Genomic DNA, 18,301 nt, shown 5'->3' with positions numbered 1-18,301 from the left:
AACAAACAAGTAGACAGGAGGCAAAACTCAACAGCTGGCTTAAATGAGACTCATGAGGGAGGAAAAGAAAAAAACCAGTTGCCTTTTATCCCAGGCACCAGAATCTGACAAAATGCACTTTCATTTCCATGTGCCAGATAAGAGTCACAAAAAAACTGTGCTGGTTTAAACCAGAGTGCTTCAAGCAACATACAGAAGTTAAACAGCTGGAAATTATGGCCTTTTGATATGGTAGAGGCCTTTCATGTCTGATTAACATTAGGGCTTAGACTTTAAATACTTGCCTTCCCATGAATTCAGTTCTTCTTTGGTGTAAGAGGAACTACTTGAATTGAAATAAGACCAAAACAAAAATGTAAACAAAAGCTAAAAACTACTCATAACTACATCAATAGTAATATGGTTGGGTTTTTTTTTTTATTTCCCAACACATACATTCTCATTTCCCCAAGTACAGTACCCTACTTTGAAGGGGAAATGCTGAAATGCCACTGGACTAGGTGATTATTTCTTGATGAAATCTGCAGTTTCAGAGGATCTGGAAAAGCAGCTGAACTTCAGCTCTGCTGAAATGTTTGTCTTGCTGGCTAAACACTCCATGAAATAGACTTTTCCTATAATTTTTTTTCTGCATAACTTGCTAAGAACATCATCACTCATAGATTTGACAAAAATAACAACAAGGAAGGACAGTTTGGAGTAAAAGCACACAATGCACCAATTTAGAGCTGGTGAAAGGTGTCAGATGAACTTTCTGGTACAACAGAGCAGCCTCTATCTGTCTTCAGTCCTTTAGAACACCTGTTGTGATGGCTGTTGATGGACTGAAGGCCGAATCTTACTCTCCAATGGCTACTGAGCAGCTGGCGGGCTGGAAATGATGTTTAGGCACTACTGACTTGCAGAGGATTGGGGCCAGTCTTGTAGAAGCAGATGCTCTGTCAGTGCCAATCCCCACAACGATCTAGTCCTTTGAAGATCACTTTTTTTTCCTTTTTCCATGTCAGTCAGAAGCAGTGTGGCTAAATACATTTTGAAACAGGAAAAAAGTCTGAGCCTGTGTTACTCAAAAAAGTGGTGTGGTTTGTCTTTTCTATTTTTTTAATTGCAAAGCTTTGACCATTTTTAATTAAATGTGCTCTGTCTGCCTCACCCTTACTCCCAAGATCCAAGGAGTAAGGGTGCTCTAAAATGCTTCTCTAGCTTAGTACAGCTCTTTCTAGCTGCTGATTTTGGTAAGCATCTTATTAATGGCCTGTTTGACATGGGTGGTGGAGCTTCGTCTCCGAGTCTTGCCCTGGACCATCTTTCGACGCCGCACCTCACGACAGAGCTCATAGAAGGCTTCCATAATGTTGCCCTCTCCTGTGCAAGCAGAGCACTCATAAAAAGCACATGCTAGTTCTGTGGCCAGCTTTTCACCTTCCTCTGTGCTGACCTGCCTGGAATGATCCAAGTCTGCTTTGTTTCCCACCAGGATTAGGGTGACATTTTTGGGTTTTTTAACTTCATCCAACAAGTTCTTCAGTGGCAGCACTTCCTCAAAGCTGCCTCTGTCCGTGATGTCGTAAACCAGCACAAAGCCTTCACCCCATCGCACATGTCCTTCTTTCTGAATAGCATCCTCCTGTTTTAAAAAGACAGACAACAGCCTTAGGAATATGATTTATCAAGAAGGCACCAGGCCTTCAGATAGACATTGGTCCTCCAAAGCCTGTAAAGCCATATTCATCTGCTTTATACTTTAGACACATCACCTTTTTTATCGTGTAGCACAGGAGATCTTCCCCACCAAGGTGCCATGGGCTGCCTGTGGACAAGCTGGTAGCAGGCAACGTTGGTCTCTGTTGAATGATATTCGGCATGCAAACTGCATAGGACTGTGCAGTGTGAGCATCTGCCATGTCTTGGAAAGAAGGGAGACCTAACTATCAAAAAACTGCTTTTCGCTTTGGTGGGAATTCTTGACTGAGGCTGTCAAGTCTCGTCACTTGACTGTGACTTTGTGAATAATAATAACAGCATGTTGTTGGGTTGACCCCAAATCAAGGGATGAGAACAAAGTAATTTTAATGCCTTGGTAAACTCTGACTTGTTTGTTCTTCTAGTGCTTGAAAAGTTTTAGCAGGGTCCCTTGCAGAATGGTCTGGAACCACCAGCAGCAAGCTGATGGTGGAATGGCTGCTCTGCTCTGGAGGAAATCTGTCCCCAGAAGCGGAGCACACCTGCCAACCTCCGCACCGCTGCCACCACTGCACTCCCCTTCTCTGTTCTCTATCCGAGCCAAGATATTGGGTAATGCTACGTGTACCCACGTACCTGACCAGCTGTATCTAGTATCTCCATGGAAACCACTTCATCATCAATGGTAGCTTGGTGACGATATGTAGACTCTAAAATAAGAACACATTTTGTAAAACATATAAAAAGAAGGTGACGTTTTTGTGTGTGTGTGTGTGTCTTCCTTACAGCTACCCCAGCACAAAACCTGAGATGTGACATACAGCTTTACTAAATTTTATTTGTTGGAGCTCTCCCAGCCATTCTGGAGCACACTCAAGTCCTCCTTTCTACAACAGTGACTCTTTTACCTCTCCCCGTATGGGACAGCTCATAACCATACCTTGGAGCTGCGAGAGGCTGTGCCTGCAGGCACTGCATTCTGCACCCAACAAAAGGACAGAGTTTCCTGCAGCAAAGAGGTCTGCAAGGCTGCAGTCCAGTTTCCACGTTTGCTCACAGCGAAAGCTGCCTATATTAAACATAAATACCACGACTCTCAAAGTATCCCAGCAGCCTGTCACTGCGTAGCTTGAAGTCTCACAAGATCAAAACCACTACAGTTGCATATGAGGGAATCTAACCACTAAGCTCAGGCCTTATACTGTGATAAAATTACCAAACAGTTAGTTATTTTAGGAATGCCTCTTTGAAACATGCTGAAATCATCACATTTCTCGCTTCTAGCAAGGGCTCAAGCAGTGATTTCCCTGTGTGTGATTTATAAGGATAACCAGTGGGCATTAAGCATTCACTTTATGCTACAAGAGAAAAAAAAAGAACCTATGTGCTGCATCCTAGGTTCTAGAATCAGGCAACTAATCAGAAAACTAATGACAAAAGGGATTGTTTTATCTTAATGAGCTGATAAGTTAAATTTGATAGCATTTGACCTAAAACTTGGAAAATTATCTGTGCTAGCATTCAGATTTATTACTGGTGCTAGCTCACAGATGTCCTGTATCAAAACACGTATGCTGTAAAACCACAGCCAGTGACAATGAAAGCTTTGCATTGTTAGAGACACAAGTCTTTTATTCAGTGCAAATCTCAGTAAGAATATAGGATGTCTTTTACAAAACACATTTATTTATTTTGAACTTCTGAAAGGGCTCCTCTCTGTTTTTTTCATTACTTACTTAATAATGTCACCTCTTCATAACCATAAATGCTTCAATGCTGTCAGCGCTGCAAACACTGTCATCCCAAACCAAAAATGTCACTTCTGTCCTGTGCCACCTTAATTGCTTTAAGTAGCACAGCTGCTTCTAATAGGGACAAATGGTCAACTTAATTAGGCAGATGGCAAACAATTTTGTTGCAGGGTTTGAGGCAATGAAGTCGAGCTTTTTTAAAGGCTGTGACTACCCTTTCCATTTTGTATCACAAGGCTGTTGAAGGAGTTGGAGTCCTACCTTTGTGATCCTGAGGCTACACCCACACAGCAGAGTAAGATATATGGAAGTCTCTCAGTGATGTGTCTTATCTGATCCTTCTGTGTACCCTCCTCTGTGCAACAATTGTCCCAGGGAACGCAGAAAAGGCAGGAGCTTTAGTTTGGTGTGGAAGCTGCAACGATGCACCTTCGACAAGTTATTTCAGCAGCTAAGCTTTTCAGTGTTGGGCTGGGGCTCCCTGTCCAGTATTCTGCATCCAAGGTCATTTAGGAACTTATGATTTTTTACTTTGGGGGAGAGTGCTATGAGAAAGAAATGGCTCAGTGAGTAGTGTGATGCTAGCTCCTTACTTGTTTAGGCCCTGCAATGCTTAAATGCCTTCAGCCATCTGGCCCTGCTTGACAAGTAGATGTTGAGAATTGGTCCACACAATTTCAGAAAGTGCTTGTCCCAACCATGTTTACAGCATATCTGTAAAATGTCCTTCTTATGAAGCCGAGTGTGGTAGGCCATATGGCTCTTACCTGTTAAATGGGAGAATAAATCTCAAGGAGTAGACTTGTGCTTCCGGCAGAAAAGCAGCATGATTCTTAAATTATCTTTGAGTCCTCAGAACAAGACTCTTGGCAGCACTTTATGCTGTAAGTTTAACTCAGTCTGGCTGCTCACTGTTGGGCTGGAATTTGATCCTGGAGAAGTAGCACTGGTTTGGGTCAGATTAGTGTAAATATGTCTTAGTAAATGTGTGTCTGTTCCTCTGCTTTGGAATGTGTGGTAGCTGGGTGAATTTTAATGAGGAGTGTAAAACAGCTGGACATCTAAAGCTTTTTTTTGGTGCAATCACAGACATGGCTTCTCCTTCAAGGGAACAGAAACATCTGAAGAATCTGGTTGTCTTGTAAATTACAAGCCTTGAAGTTGAGATTTCCAGTCTGCTCACATCAATCTCATGGTACTTCACAAATGCATTGCCTTGCTTTGGGATTTATTAATATAATTTCCCTGTTGTACTTTTTTTTTTTATTTCGAGACATGCAGCTAGAGACAAATTAGATGACTTGGGATACCTGTTGAATCCCTAACTAACTGAAACCATTGACAACACAGGTGTCTGTGTCTCAGCTAAGCACACTTGACCTCTGTTATAGCTGAAAGGTGTTGGATATAGCTTGCCTGATCTCTCTCCTGGGATGAATTGCACCTCGGAAGCACTTAGAAGCCTAAAATTGGTCAGATGAACCCAGGCTGTAAATGTGTTATGCTTGCATCATCATGATCAAGTAGAAAGAGCAAATCATAACGCAGTTACCAGTGGGTGCCAAGGTGCCTATAGGTAACTTTCTGAACTTCAGATTGTCACCTGCACCAGGTGAATGCCTATGTATTATATCTATAGCTATATGGCTGAAACGTCATAGAGGGGAAAGAAACCTCAGAGCTGTATTTTTCTCTACATAGGCTTGGTGTCAAAAGTGCTAGCCTTGAAGTAGAGTCAAGGAGCTGCTGTTTGCGCAGTTGTGGTGTGCCTGATGCTGTTGGAAATAGTTGTATTTGGTGATTTGCTCTGCTTCAATACAAATAAGTAAATCTGATCTGTTCTTGTTGGTTTGGGGGTGTGCTATGCTTCTATTCATATCACTAATAGCAAGATCAAAGGTGCTGATGAACGTGGCTTTGAAAGCTGATGCCAGGTTTCAGGGTCCTGCTAGGTTACAAAGCTGTAATCCCTGAGCACTCTTGCTGTGCAAAGAACTTTTGGTTCTCACAGTACTGTCATTTGACAAATTTAAGTTTATTCCAGAAACATTTAAAGCTGTCAAAAGGCCTGAGAAACATGTTGTAAAGTGTTGGTTTATCTTTAGGTCTATAATATATAGTGACAATAATTTATTAATAGGAACTGGATGAAATTTTCAAATTACCACAGCTGCTGAATAACTATGAAAATTATTGGGGGGGGGGTGGGGGAAATAATTAAAAAATTCCCCTGGAGCACTCTGTGTTGATAAGTGTGTTACAAATCTCCCTATTCTTCTGAGCAATATGATCTTTAAAAAATGTAGTGAAAAAAATACTAAATTTTATATAGAAAAAAAATAAAGTCCACAGTCCGTAGGCTGTGCATGGAAATTATATTCAGCCACAGCTTGACCAGATCTCATTCTTGTGCTATGCTTATTGTGACATATTTAATAGCGTTTTGGCCTGTAAGACTTAGCTGGTAATTTATAAAACCTATTTCTCAATGACTATCCTGGTTTATTGAATATATATGTCCCAGACGATTGTTTTCTAGAGAAAAATTATTACCTGAGAAGCAATCATTAGTTTTTGGGTTATGTTTGCAGTAATGTTAAAAGTTGTAGTGAGGTGAAAAGCTGTTTTCAGTACTCCCTTATTTTAAACAGGCAATATATATGGGAGTAAATTACAGCTCTAGAAGAAAATATTTGCATTGAAAGTGTTTATTGCCTTTAAGAAAAGAGTTGTAGTAGGAGTAGGCAAATCAGCTGCGATGGAGCAATGGCATATACTATTTCAGACATAAATTTGAGGAACAGCCTGGTCTCTTTTGTTTTTTTTAAGTACAGAGGGACACAAGCCCTGTTTCCATTCAGAATTTTAGTTCATTTTTGTCAAGAAAAGTTAATAAAAAAAGGACATAGGAAAATGCTCTAAGAAGCTTTGGTCTCATGGTGGCTTTCGGCCAGTTGGATCAGAAAACTGCAAGAGACCTAGAGAAAGAGCTTTTGTGTAATAATTATAGCTGAGTTTCCAGACTAAATAGCTTCAGCTAACAGGTATGAACTCGTAAGTTCGGGTTAATGTCTTGTTGAATGGTAATGCAGTAGTATGTTTAAAAGACTTATATATTTAGAAATAATTATGGGAAATTTAATAAAGGTTCCTGTTGCGTATTTGTTTTTAAATAAACTCTGGGCTCATTCAGACTCCTGCAGTCTTCGTCACCCACCTGTGCCTATCCCATTTGAGAACAGTGACTCTGATGGCCCATTGGGGAAAAAAAAAGTGACTTCCACTGCTAACCTGTGTGTTCAATATGCTCTCCAGAGCCTTCTTGCAGCCTGCCTTTGTGAAATTTGTCCTCCTCTGCATTTCCTTGCTGCTTCAGGAATTTTCCCCCTTTTAGAAATCCCCTGCAAGTTGAATGTACCTTCCTGACTCAAAGTCTTTCCTGCCTTCTCCCTTCCCTACATCAGCTCTTTTGAAAACTGCATCTAGCTGTTACTTTTTCCAGCCACCCTTATAGAAGGGCATTTTATTTTGCCACCATTAGTCATTTTACAATAAGAACAGTGTTGCCCTTGTTATTTAGAACATACTTCTAATGCTAATGCAATCTATTAGTAGGTGACCTTGGAAGAAGCTTCAGGTGCTGTCAGGACTCATGGGGGACAAAGGATGCTCCATGGAGCACGGGGATGCATGCAAAGAAAGCAGCTACTGCAGTATGAAATATGGAGAACAAATTCAGAAGAAATGAGGCTTCATCATCCTGCCTAGTGAGCAGCTTGGTTTTTGTCATGTTTCACTGTTTTTAATGTCTGAAGGTAATAGATGGTTAGGGCTTGCACAGCCCCACTAGGCTATACAGTCCTTTTCAAAGATCTGTTGCATCCCCAGAATTTGTTTTTTAGGTAGAACACACAGGAGATATAAAGCTAGTCTACAGAAAAGCATTTTTGTCTTGATGCATTGATATTTTCAGTACATAATATTTTGATCTCCAAATACAAGTCCTAGAATACAGTTTTCTTGAAGTTATCTCTAAAAATAATGGGAAGTGTGTCTGCTTGTTGGTTTCCACTGAATATGATTTTTCTCATGTGTGCCAAGACTGAGTTTCTTTTGAGGAGAGGGAGTGGTGTTATTTTTTTTATTTTTTCCTAGAGGTTCTGTCCTCATCCAGCTTTTACTGAGATAGGCAAAGAAAATGTGTACAGATACCTGGGAATCAGATTTGCTAAGGCATATTAAAACAAAACCAAAGCCAGAGCAGTGCTAACTAGTAGGAAATAAGCTTCAAGACTTTAACTGTGGGTGGGGTTTTTTTTAATTTTCTGATAAAACTTTCCCACCAACACTAAGCAGAGGCATTAGGAATTATGCCTGTGACAAGTTTAAGTCTAAATAAGCCATATTCTGCTACACTTTTTGTTTGATTGTGGCAGGAAGTCTTTGTTAGGAAAGCCGAGAGTTTTACCTTATTTCTGCCAATATAAATGAAAACTAACCAGTGAGACTTTTCTCACACCTAAAACAAGCAAAACAAAAGGCTGTTCTCCTGAAGGTGCAAAAGCAGGCACTGAAAACTTCTGTTCATCTGGAGAATATGATAAGCAAGAAAGTAGGGGCAAAATATTTTGCATCTGTAGCAAGAACAGCCACTGCCACTCCTGATTTTTGTTGTCTGTTGAGTTACCATAGAAAGGCAATATTTTTATTACTGGTATCAGGAATATTTTCATCTTGAGAATCATATGAAAGAAAACAAACCACATTTTCAGATAACTGCATCCCATGTTATTTTAAGCATCTTCATCTGCTGCTCTCAATTACAATTTCATCATTTCAATTCTTTGTTGAGCATTTTAGAAGCCAGCGTTGGGGGTTTAAAATGCTCTAGGTCATATCAGCCCCTTTCCTTACAAACACCTCAGAGAAAGTAGCAATACTTTCATGGATCATTGCCATAATACATTCAGTATAAATTACTGCTGCTGAGGAGTATGGTAAAACCGATGTAGCATTTTAAATATATATCAAGTTAAGTAATGTTTCTACCTTTTTGAAGTGGGGAAAAATAGAAGCCCAGGAAGATACCTAGGAAGGCACAATCAGGACTATTGAGGACTGAATCCCATAAGCACTGAGGCAGAAGGAATGAGTAATTTTTTAATAAAAATTGAGGATACTAATAGCTAGAGTTTGGCTTGAGAATAAGGCTATTTTTCAGGAATTTATTAAGCGTTCTACACATTTATCATGGTACTCCCTGAAACACAGGTTGGCAACCACTCCTTCTAGCCCCAAATGGGTGGTTAACCATTACCATTACATCTCACTTTGGCTGAAAGCCCATAGTGGACCATATATGTTACTCCTAGCTTGTGCCTGGATAAGCTGTAGTTGCTAATATAGGTGTTCAGATGAAATACACAGAAGGCAAAGTCCTGCAATATGATGGCAGAGCTCTATCCCCATTTCTTCAGTATGGAAAATGGTTGTTGTGAGCCTGTCAATGATCTGGTCTATAGCCCTGTGTAGACAGCAGATGCCTGTTGTGCAGCAGGAGGAAGAGAGGGCAGGGAGGGGAGGCCTCCCCAGGCTGCCTTCCTCTTAGGGTTGCTGGCCTGTCAACCTTTACACCCTAGGGCTGAAGGGACCATCAGTTAATGATTTATTTACACTTATTTTAGTATGGGCCCCTTTGTTAAAAGTTCTGTTGGCTGTCTGGGCAGTTTCTCTCTCAGCTGTGCTGCTGGGAGTTAGTATTTTTATGGTAGAGGCAGGCAGTAAACCTTCAGGAGTGTTAAGACAAACTTGCTGAGTGAGCCACAGGTCAAGAAAATGAGAAATCTACAATATATAAAGACATGTGTTTCTTTGACTTGTAATCTGCAGCAGGGAAAGCAATCCTGGGGACCAAGAGTTTGTATTCAGATGGTATTCAAGCTGTCCAGATAATGTGTTAGCTGAATAAACCAGAGGGCAAAGACAGACTTTTTGAGAACTGTGTTTGGACATGAGGACCTGAGCTCAGTTTCACGGCTGCATTAGCACAAAATTAGCATGGAAATATAATTCTTGCATCTATTATTGCTAGAGTAAATTCTTCTTAGTCAGGTCTTCCCTCCCATTGCTAAGCTGCTGCTGCTTATCAACCATTCTGACGGAAGCTAGTCTAGATACAGAATCATAGAATGGTCTAAGCTGGAAGGGACCTTAGAGATCATTTTAATCCAGCCTCCCTGCTGCCAGGGATGCCACCTCTCAACTAGATCAGGCAACACATGGGGCCCAAACGGGAATCGAACCCGCAACCTTAGCATTGCTAGCACTACGCTCAACTGACTGAGTTAACCGGCATATATTCCCAATCTGGTCTGTAGTTTATATTATATCTTCAGAAAAGTATTTATCAGGTACAGAAAAGAAACTACAGCAATATTTGCTAGTGTTGTAATGTTAATTACATTATGTATGGTTTCTGCAAACCTGCCTTTTGGTCCCTGAATGATACTATTTTGCTAACAGAACACTCCAGCTACAGATGTGATTATATAGGCAGAACTACCCTTCTAATGTAAAAATAATCCTCCCTGCAACTAGCGTTCCAATGGGAAGAGTCTTCCTGCCAATGTAAACAAATCTTTGCAAAGTGATTTCTGCTGTTCTTGCCACAGTGATGAAATTTGTCTTGAGCTGGTCTATTGGAGATGAAGTTCTCCACTGTGAGATAACCCAGGGCACTAACAGAGGTGTCTGTCTCCCTTCCTCAAGGATTTGCTTCCTTATTATGCCTTTCTGCAGTCCTTTAGCTGTTTCATGTTATACTGGAGAAGAACAGTGCTGTCCTTCCATAATCAAGCTAGTAGGACAGCAATTTGTACCACCTTATCTCCTGTCTTTGCTGCTTTACTACAATCTACACATTTTACACAGGTTTGATGGCGACTTATGGGCTGACTACATATTGCATTAGACAGGACTTTATAGAAACACCAACTCAGATTTATTTATTTTCTTCCCCTCACCAGCAGAAAAAAAGTGAAGCACACATGAAGTATTCTGCAGGTCATCAGTGCTGTCTGTCACTTTGCTGCCCCAAGTAATGACTCTTTGGGCTTCTTCCTTCTTTTTGGCCCCTAGGAAAAAATAAATTTACCAGTTTCCTTCATGGCTTACTCTGATGCAGCGTCACCACTTTTAAATTTAACTACCTAATGCTTGTTTGATGGCAAAACAGTGTCTCTCCACCTTTGAGGTCAGGTGAAGGCACCCTAAATTTTGGGCACGGCTGCTAGCTCATGGGCAACAGTGCTGAGATCCAGGTTGTTATTCCTATTTACTGGCACTGAGGAGAGCAGCTACTCATAGCAGCTTTCAAAATCATGGTGTGAAGCCTTGGGTCACTGAGGTGCACATGAGTCCTGCTAGGAGTTTACCCACAGAGGACAGGTGGCCAAGCAAAGGCTTGTGCACCTCCACCTTGAAACTCATCCCCACAGAGTTCTGTCAACCCCCAAGGCGATGCTGGCTGGCAGGTGTTACGCAGTTATTTGTGCAGTTATATGCTTTGGGGTTTGTGGCAGTGGTGAGGTGGCCGAGCCCTGAGAGGACCAGCCTCTTCCTGAGCCAAGAAGCCTCTGTGGCAGCCAAATTGTCAGCCTGGTGCCACCCTGTGTTTTCACGCTGCATCAATCAATTTCTTCCTAGAGCCTAACTGACATGTAGCACAGATTTCCTGTCCTGCAATAAATCTGCCACGAAAGCGTTGCTTATGTTTGTGAAAGGCTTTTAGTCTGTGGCTGAACTGGTGCCCTAACCAGGCCAAATGTTTTTAGGCCTTCTAACATCACACTGGTGAATTTCCTTATTAATTTGCAAGTTGTGTTCTGTTTAAAAACCTTAGCAAATTTTGGTGAAATCTATGTGGTAACCCAATCCCCTCCCTCAGTACCTACATAATAAGTGCAGTTCCAGCCCATTTCTACATAAAGGTCTTTTGCTGGACCTTTTAATTCTGTTGCACACATGAGATAATGGTGTGATTTATTATAAATAAAGATTGTAAGTGAAAAATTGTTCACCTTGATAACGCTTGAGAAATTAGGCACCTTTATGAAAAACAAACAAAAAACCCATGCCAAGGTGGTGACAGTGACTTGCCAGTTAAACAGAGGTGGTGGAGAAGTCAAGGCTGATGGCTAACACTCCCCAGCAAATGACCTTTCCTGCAATTCTCACCCTTTAGCTAAGAAAAATAAAATTAAAGCACAGTGATATGTATGTTTGCAAAGATGCAGCTGTCCTACCAAGGCTTGCACAGATCCAACATTATGCACAAAAGCAGCAGAGCTGCATAGCCCTGACTTCAGTGTCAGCTCCATGTGCCAAAAACTTGCAAGAATTAGTGATGCTCCTCCCACCAGAATATGTTATTTTTGTGGCTTCTAATTTGACTCTGGATATACAGCAGTATATCCAGATGCTGCTAAAAATATGGTCCTTCATGTTCTTCTGGCAGGTTAGAGTAGTAAAGAGTATTTATAAGGTGTGTTTTTTACCTTCTAGTTAAAATGTGCCACCCCTGAAATAAAAGAGGACAAGATTTTTTACCCTGACGCTTAGTTTAGGACAATGTTGAACTTCCATCAGGCTTTGTACAGCTTGGTGAAAGCTTTCCTAAAAATAGGAATCATCTGAGTATTCCTTGCATCACAGGGCTAATGGGTGGTTGAAAACCTGACATAAGAAATAAACTATAAATATGACATTTTTGTCACAGCCCCAGTGATTTTTGGCAAAACCTCCTGTTGCTTAGTAGCTAGATAGTTTGCATGTGTTTTACTCCTGCCCTTTCAAAATTACTTGACAAAGCTGCTTATCCTCCCTGTAGGGCAAACAGATCTCTTGACACAATTCAAACTTTTTACATTGGTGGAATATATACATATACCTCTTCCTACCCAGCTGCCAGTCCATGACTGCTGAGAAGAAATCAATCTATTCAGCTAAAACTTCCTGGTAAATTCAGATCAGTCATGCTTACAGGTAGCTGGCCACTGAATCACTGCAGGATGATCATGATACAGACAGAAATGGGTTCTTTGAAGCACTCTTTCTTAAAGCTTTTGAAGGTATAGTGTCTTTATGATTGATCTCTGAAGACCTGAGTAGTGGTTTCGATTTCAGGAGATTATTTTTCTTCCAACACTTCAGAGCCTCCTTTGAATCCTGTTGCGATCCATAGTTTGAAAAAAAAAGTACTTTAAAACCAATCCCTGGTAGGCAGCTTCCACCAGAAATTACTCTGTTTAAGAAATAACTTATTGATAATAGTTTATGAGTTTTTGCATTTCCTGAAGCTTTTCCTCTGAGCAAGTTAAAACATGTAGCTTCACAATAACTAATGCACAATTTAAGTTGTTATCTTCTAAACTGTATGTAAATATGTAGAATTCAGTAACCCAGAAGGATTTAATTTTTCTTTTATCGAGATAGGACTATTGTCTGCATGAAAGATTTGTGTTGCAAACAGAAGACGATTAGATTCCTGAGGGGCACGGTTAATTTGCTGTTGTATTCATTTGTAAAACAGAAAAAAAATTATTCAGTCTTGTACACCAAAAAGGACACAGGGCCTTCATAATGGGGCAAAAAATAATAAATCTTGCAGCTTGCTAATAATGTAGTTTGTGTGCTTAAACAAGGCAATGAGGATACTTTTGCATTCAGTGTCCCTGTAACATATTAATGAACTTGGACTATATTGATATAAAACAGTCTATATACTTCTGTAGTCAAGTTCTTAAAATTATACTGACAGACTGAAGTTCTAAGAAAACATTATACTGAACATCCCACTCTGCAGTATAAGGCAGGTGATATATAATTCACTGATTAATACACTGATATTAGCAGATAAAAGAATGTATTTGAGTTCAGGTTGTTCTGAGAATTACTGTGAGATTTCTGATATCTGTCATTTCTTCATCTCACCAGATGAAAATACTTAGTACAGTATCAGATGTTTTGATTTGTTGAAATGGCTTCCTGGGTTTTGCAATAAAGTATATTAAACTTTTTTTTTTTCATGCTGTTCAAGTTTATGATGTTCTCTATTTCTTTCGTGTGACCTCTTAGAGAAAAAACCCTAAAAAATAAATACATATTTAACTGTATAACCTGTTTTTGAGTCTTGGAAGGAAAGTTAGGAAGGCGATGACAACAGTTTGTAGAAGAAAAGGAAAATTCCCAGTCCCTTACTTCACATGCAAATCTCTTTGGTATACCAGGTATACCAATACCTCTCTCTTGGAGGTTGTGAAGGTGCCTTCTAAGATATGAGTGCCACGTCTCAGACTTCTTGGCCTGGGTTTGCCCTGGTGCAGAGCGTTCAAATATATGCTACGTAAGAAATACTAAGAAATTAGACCTTGGCCCAAATTTTCAAGCAAGGACTCTAATTCACAGCAACTGTTGACAGGTTTTTTTGAGATATTTGAGCCAGCTTCTCAAGAGTGACAGACTCAACAGCTAAGTAGGAGTGGTGAAGGAGACATGTGGGTGCTCTTTGGATGACTGGCGTCCCTATCTGGTCACCCAAAAAGTGAGATGCAACACATGGTTGTAAGTGAGGACAAAAAACATACCTAAGAGTAGGTATACTGACTGTAAGTACCTACAATCCTACTGCGTTTTTTTTTTCCCTTGAATTTTTGAGATCTGTATCCCAGCCATCTTATTCTGTAGCAGCTGATGTCTGAGTTATCCAAAAGCAGAAAACTGATCGCACACTAAATTTTTGGAGTGAAATACAAACATGAATGCTTTTCCTGCTGACTTCTGTGTGGGCAGAAATATGCCTTGTATATTAACTCGGCTTTCCTCTGAGCGTTTTACTGTTTCTCTCTTCTGCCATTTTAAGTAATAACTTGTTCCAGCTTTAAATGACCATAGAGAAGATTTTTAATAGCAAATTTAAAGGTTGACTGAGACTTGGAATTTTAACTCTATGCCTTTCCATTACTTCAGCCTTGCTATTATATACAGCATAGTGTGTGTACAGAGTAAAATGCAACCTACCTAATGTTGGGTCATACTCCCAGATGAACCGTTTGGTCAGGAAGCGTACGACGAGAGCTGGAAGCACAAAAAGATTCCAGGTGAGATGCACAAGTCATCAACTCATCTGGTTTTTAAAACTTTCCCAGAAAACTTTTCTGTGTGAATGGGCATGCAGTACATCCCCTGAATTGTGAGCAGAATTCAGTGTTGTTTAATGTGGCAGTCGAGATGTTTTCACTGTTTGTGGCCCACTTGATGCTTTTGGAAGGGGGAAACAAAATGAAAACAAAACCCACTCTTTACAGCATTAATCATTTACCCATGTAACAATGCAGGACAAAGAATAGCAGGAGGTTTTCAAAGGTAGACTCTAATTGTTTTGCACTTTTCTGATTTTTTCACAATAGCCTCTACCATTAAAAAGACAAAACAACCTCATTTACTGAACAGATGACCTTTGAAAAAAAACCCCACTGTTTTTGATGTTTTAGTTTTCCCATAACCAATAGAAAAAGGGTTGGCAGTTTTTTGAACCAGGACTTTTGCAAGCTTTCAAACTAGGGGTGTTCAAAAGAATTCTTGAAAATTTGCCCTTCAGATTTTAAACCTTCTAAGGTAAGCATGTAATTGCCTAAATAGCATCCTTGTGTATTTTGGCACGCCATCCTTGCAACAATTCTACTTTTTTTGCCTACCTATTGCTGGAAGCAATCAGCTATAATATTTTAAACCAATGGTCAACAAATGCTATTAATGAATTTGTGGAAGTACAAATAAAGCTTTTAATTCTGGAGCACTGGATAGCTAGTTACCAGTTTCAGTTTATTGGCTAAGATCTTGTTACTTACGTTTTCATATTTATTTATTTTCCCTATTTCTCCATCACCTTTAAAAACAACATATATAGGCTTTGTCAGGATATTGTCTATAGCCTATATATAGACTTTGTCAGGATCTGTGTCAGAATATTGATTACGTTCTAATTTAAAATTTCTAGTGGTGTAAATGAAGCATTCACCACTGCCAACTATCCAAAATCCTTTCTGCATTTCCCAAATGGAGCTATAGGTTTGATTGCAGTGATTTCAGTTATATGAAAAGCTTTCACTGTCGTCAGTGCTACACATTTTCTTTGTTCTTCTTTCAGTTGTAGGAGGACAGTAAAAGGTGACAGCTAAACCCAGTTCTGATTCTTTTCAAAATTAAGGGCATGAGAATGCCCCACATCCCAGATCTCTGTGCCTAAGAGTGGGACATGGTAACAGTCTGAAGAATAAATATAATTAAATAAGCTTTGCTTAATCAGAACCTATTTTTTTAAATATAATCAGAACATTAATTTTGAGGATGATTTAACTATGCCTCACACTTAGGGGGGTAATAAGAAACTAATCCAAAGGAAATGAAATCACCACACAAGAAGCAATTTTAAATCAGTGTTATTTTAAGTTTCTATTTTCCTTAGGAAATCCTACTTTTTATTTTTTTTTTAGCCTTTGCAGAAATGCTGTCCTTGGCTCTCAGAGTGAATGTGGCCATTCGCAGCCAAAGTAACTTTTCAAGTCATAGTCCTAATGTGGATGTCATTATACTACAACAAGATCTGTGTGCAGCTTATTTTCCAGCCATGATGAAGTCTGCACCAGGGCTTTTTAATCCACGTTTTCTCTCAGGTGGAATAGTTTAAACATCTTGATATCTCAAAAGTTTGGTCATGACCCTTTTCTAATTACTAGTAATAGATTCTCTAATTGCTAGTAAAATACACAGTATGTTCTTTTTTATTTTCCTTTTTTTTTTTTTCTTTTCCTTTTTGCATTTTGACTGGGGAAATGATGCCAGGAAAGTTCTCCTTACATGCTTTCAGAAGACTCCTTACCATCTTTTTTAAGATTTTCAGATTTTAAAAAATGCTTTCTGCTTTCGCAGCCTTACTCTGAAGGAGAAGCAGTGCCTGAGCCTGTGCCCGGACCTGGCGTTGCTAATGAAGAGAGAGAAAAGGCAGAAGAGAGTGAGGAAACTTGTCCAGCTATTTTCATATTAAAACATGGTCTGCTTAATTAAGATAACCATGTACTTGTTGATGGAAAGTGCTGGAGAAGAGAGTCAAAGTGATGAAGGGAGCGGGAAGAAGTTCTGTTAAACATTAATGTCTGAGGTGGGTGATAGAGAGCAGCAGCTCTGAAAGAAAAGAGGAAGAAGAGATGATTTTGGAGGCAGCCCAAATGATGGAGGTGAGAAGGTGACAAGCAATAAGAAGGAAAGGTAGAACTAGACCTCTGCTGCTGAGATGAGCCTGGGAGAAGAGAGGCACAGCTAGGTACATGGTACGAAAGGGAGCAGTTGAGCACTACGGAGGTGAAGAATTAGAGATCACAGATGTGAGCTCAGGTAATGAGGGAAAAGAAAGTAGGTTGAGTTCATCTCTAGCATGGAGATGTATGCAGAAATAACAGATAATCACATGTGCAGGAGGGAGCTGAAAAAAGGAAAGGAAGAGTGGGAGGCATCAGGCCACTGGCAATTCTGCCTCGCTGGCAGTTCTCAGCAGGGAGCACAACATGCACAGGGAGTTGCTTGCTTGGGATTGCTGGTAATGAAGGATTTGAATAAGGCTGGCTCGGGCCTGGTGAAGGAAAGAAAATGCCACCTCAGTGCAACCCCAAGTGAGTGGGGAAGTGTCAGCTTCAGAGCCATGTGCCCTGTGCCAGTTTTGGGGGCATGAATTCTTGGGGCCGTGCAAAGCTGCTTTTCCTGTGGGGCTGGCTCTGCTCAGCCTCTCTGATTCTGGCCTGGCCAATTCCTCCAAAATATTCCTGCTCTCCTCCATGGCAATGGTCACAACTCATCTTACAGAGTTTTTCACTTTCCTGCATTTTTACAAGGCTGAGGATTAGCAGCTGCATCTCACAGATGGGGAATACGAGATGCTCTTGATCCAGCATCTGTCCTGTTTACAACTATTGCAAACTATATTGGATGGGAAATATCTTCACTTTTGCCTTGTTAGGGGTGCTTAGCAAGCACGCCCCGGCATCCAGCTGCATATTAAAATAATGTATATGACTTTGCTCTCTGATTTGACTGAATGTGGTCAATGAGAGGAGAGCTGGCTCATGTCACCTCCTTAGCAACTCTGCCCCTAGAGCAGGGGTATTACTGCGGAGCTGTTTTTCTTATGTTGAGCTTGCTTACTGCCAGGTTACATCATATTTTGGTAAAATAACTTTTGCCAGCAGAAGAATCCGAAGTGAGAACATCAGGAATTCACTACACTTAGAGCTGTAGTGCTGATTTCTGCCACTGGCATAAATGACGCTGCAGGCAAAGCAATTAAACTTCCTCATGTTCTCAGCAGTGCTGCAGGCAAAGAGTTGCGATGGGCATTACCTCTCGCCTTAGCAAAGGTCTGTGCACCCTGTTTGACCCATCAGCCTTATTTAGACACACTTAACTCTAAATACTAATAATGAGCCAAAAATAATACAACATGCTAAAAAAAAAATAATCCAAATGCTGGATTTTGATTTAAAAAATACTGAGGTTGAGAATGTCTAAAATGCATTAGTTTCTGATTAAATTAGATGACTAATTTCAATATTCATATTAAAATGACGATTTCTAGTGCTCATCCTCAAAGGAGATGAAATATTTTTTTTCAGGAATGATTCGGATTAATGTAGTAGGAGTGAATTTCATGGCTCTCCACTGAGGTTAGTCCAGGCTCTTCCTCAAACACTTACTGCCTGTGAAATACAAGAACTTGCAGGCTTAGAAGGAAAGAATCTCCAACAAACTGCAGCTTGGAT

General features: G+C 40.2%; 1 protein-coding gene across 1 annotated transcript; it reads right to left on the bottom strand.

Annotated features, from left to right (window-relative positions):
- Window positions 1-999: 999 nt before the first annotated feature.
- RERG (RAS-like, estrogen-regulated, growth inhibitor) lies at window positions 1,000-14,567 on the bottom strand (the record flags this gene model as incomplete). The annotated part of the gene is made up of 4 exons (XM_009865680.1): window positions 1,000-1,142; window positions 1,194-1,627; window positions 2,320-2,393; window positions 14,511-14,567. Coding segments are annotated over 3 exons (539 nt in total), but the record flags the coding sequence as incomplete, so codon positions are not given.
- Window positions 14,568-18,301: the final 3,734 nt, after the last annotated feature.

This window comes from Apaloderma vittatum, unplaced genomic scaffold (assembly GCF_000703405.1).
Source record: "Apaloderma vittatum isolate BGI_N311 unplaced genomic scaffold, ASM70340v1 scaffold1123, whole genome shotgun sequence".
Classification (NCBI taxonomy): domain Eukaryota; kingdom Metazoa; phylum Chordata; class Aves; order Trogoniformes; family Trogonidae; genus Apaloderma; species Apaloderma vittatum.
Note: the sequence above shows the minus strand (reverse complement) of the source record. Positions and strands in the feature narration are given on the sequence as shown.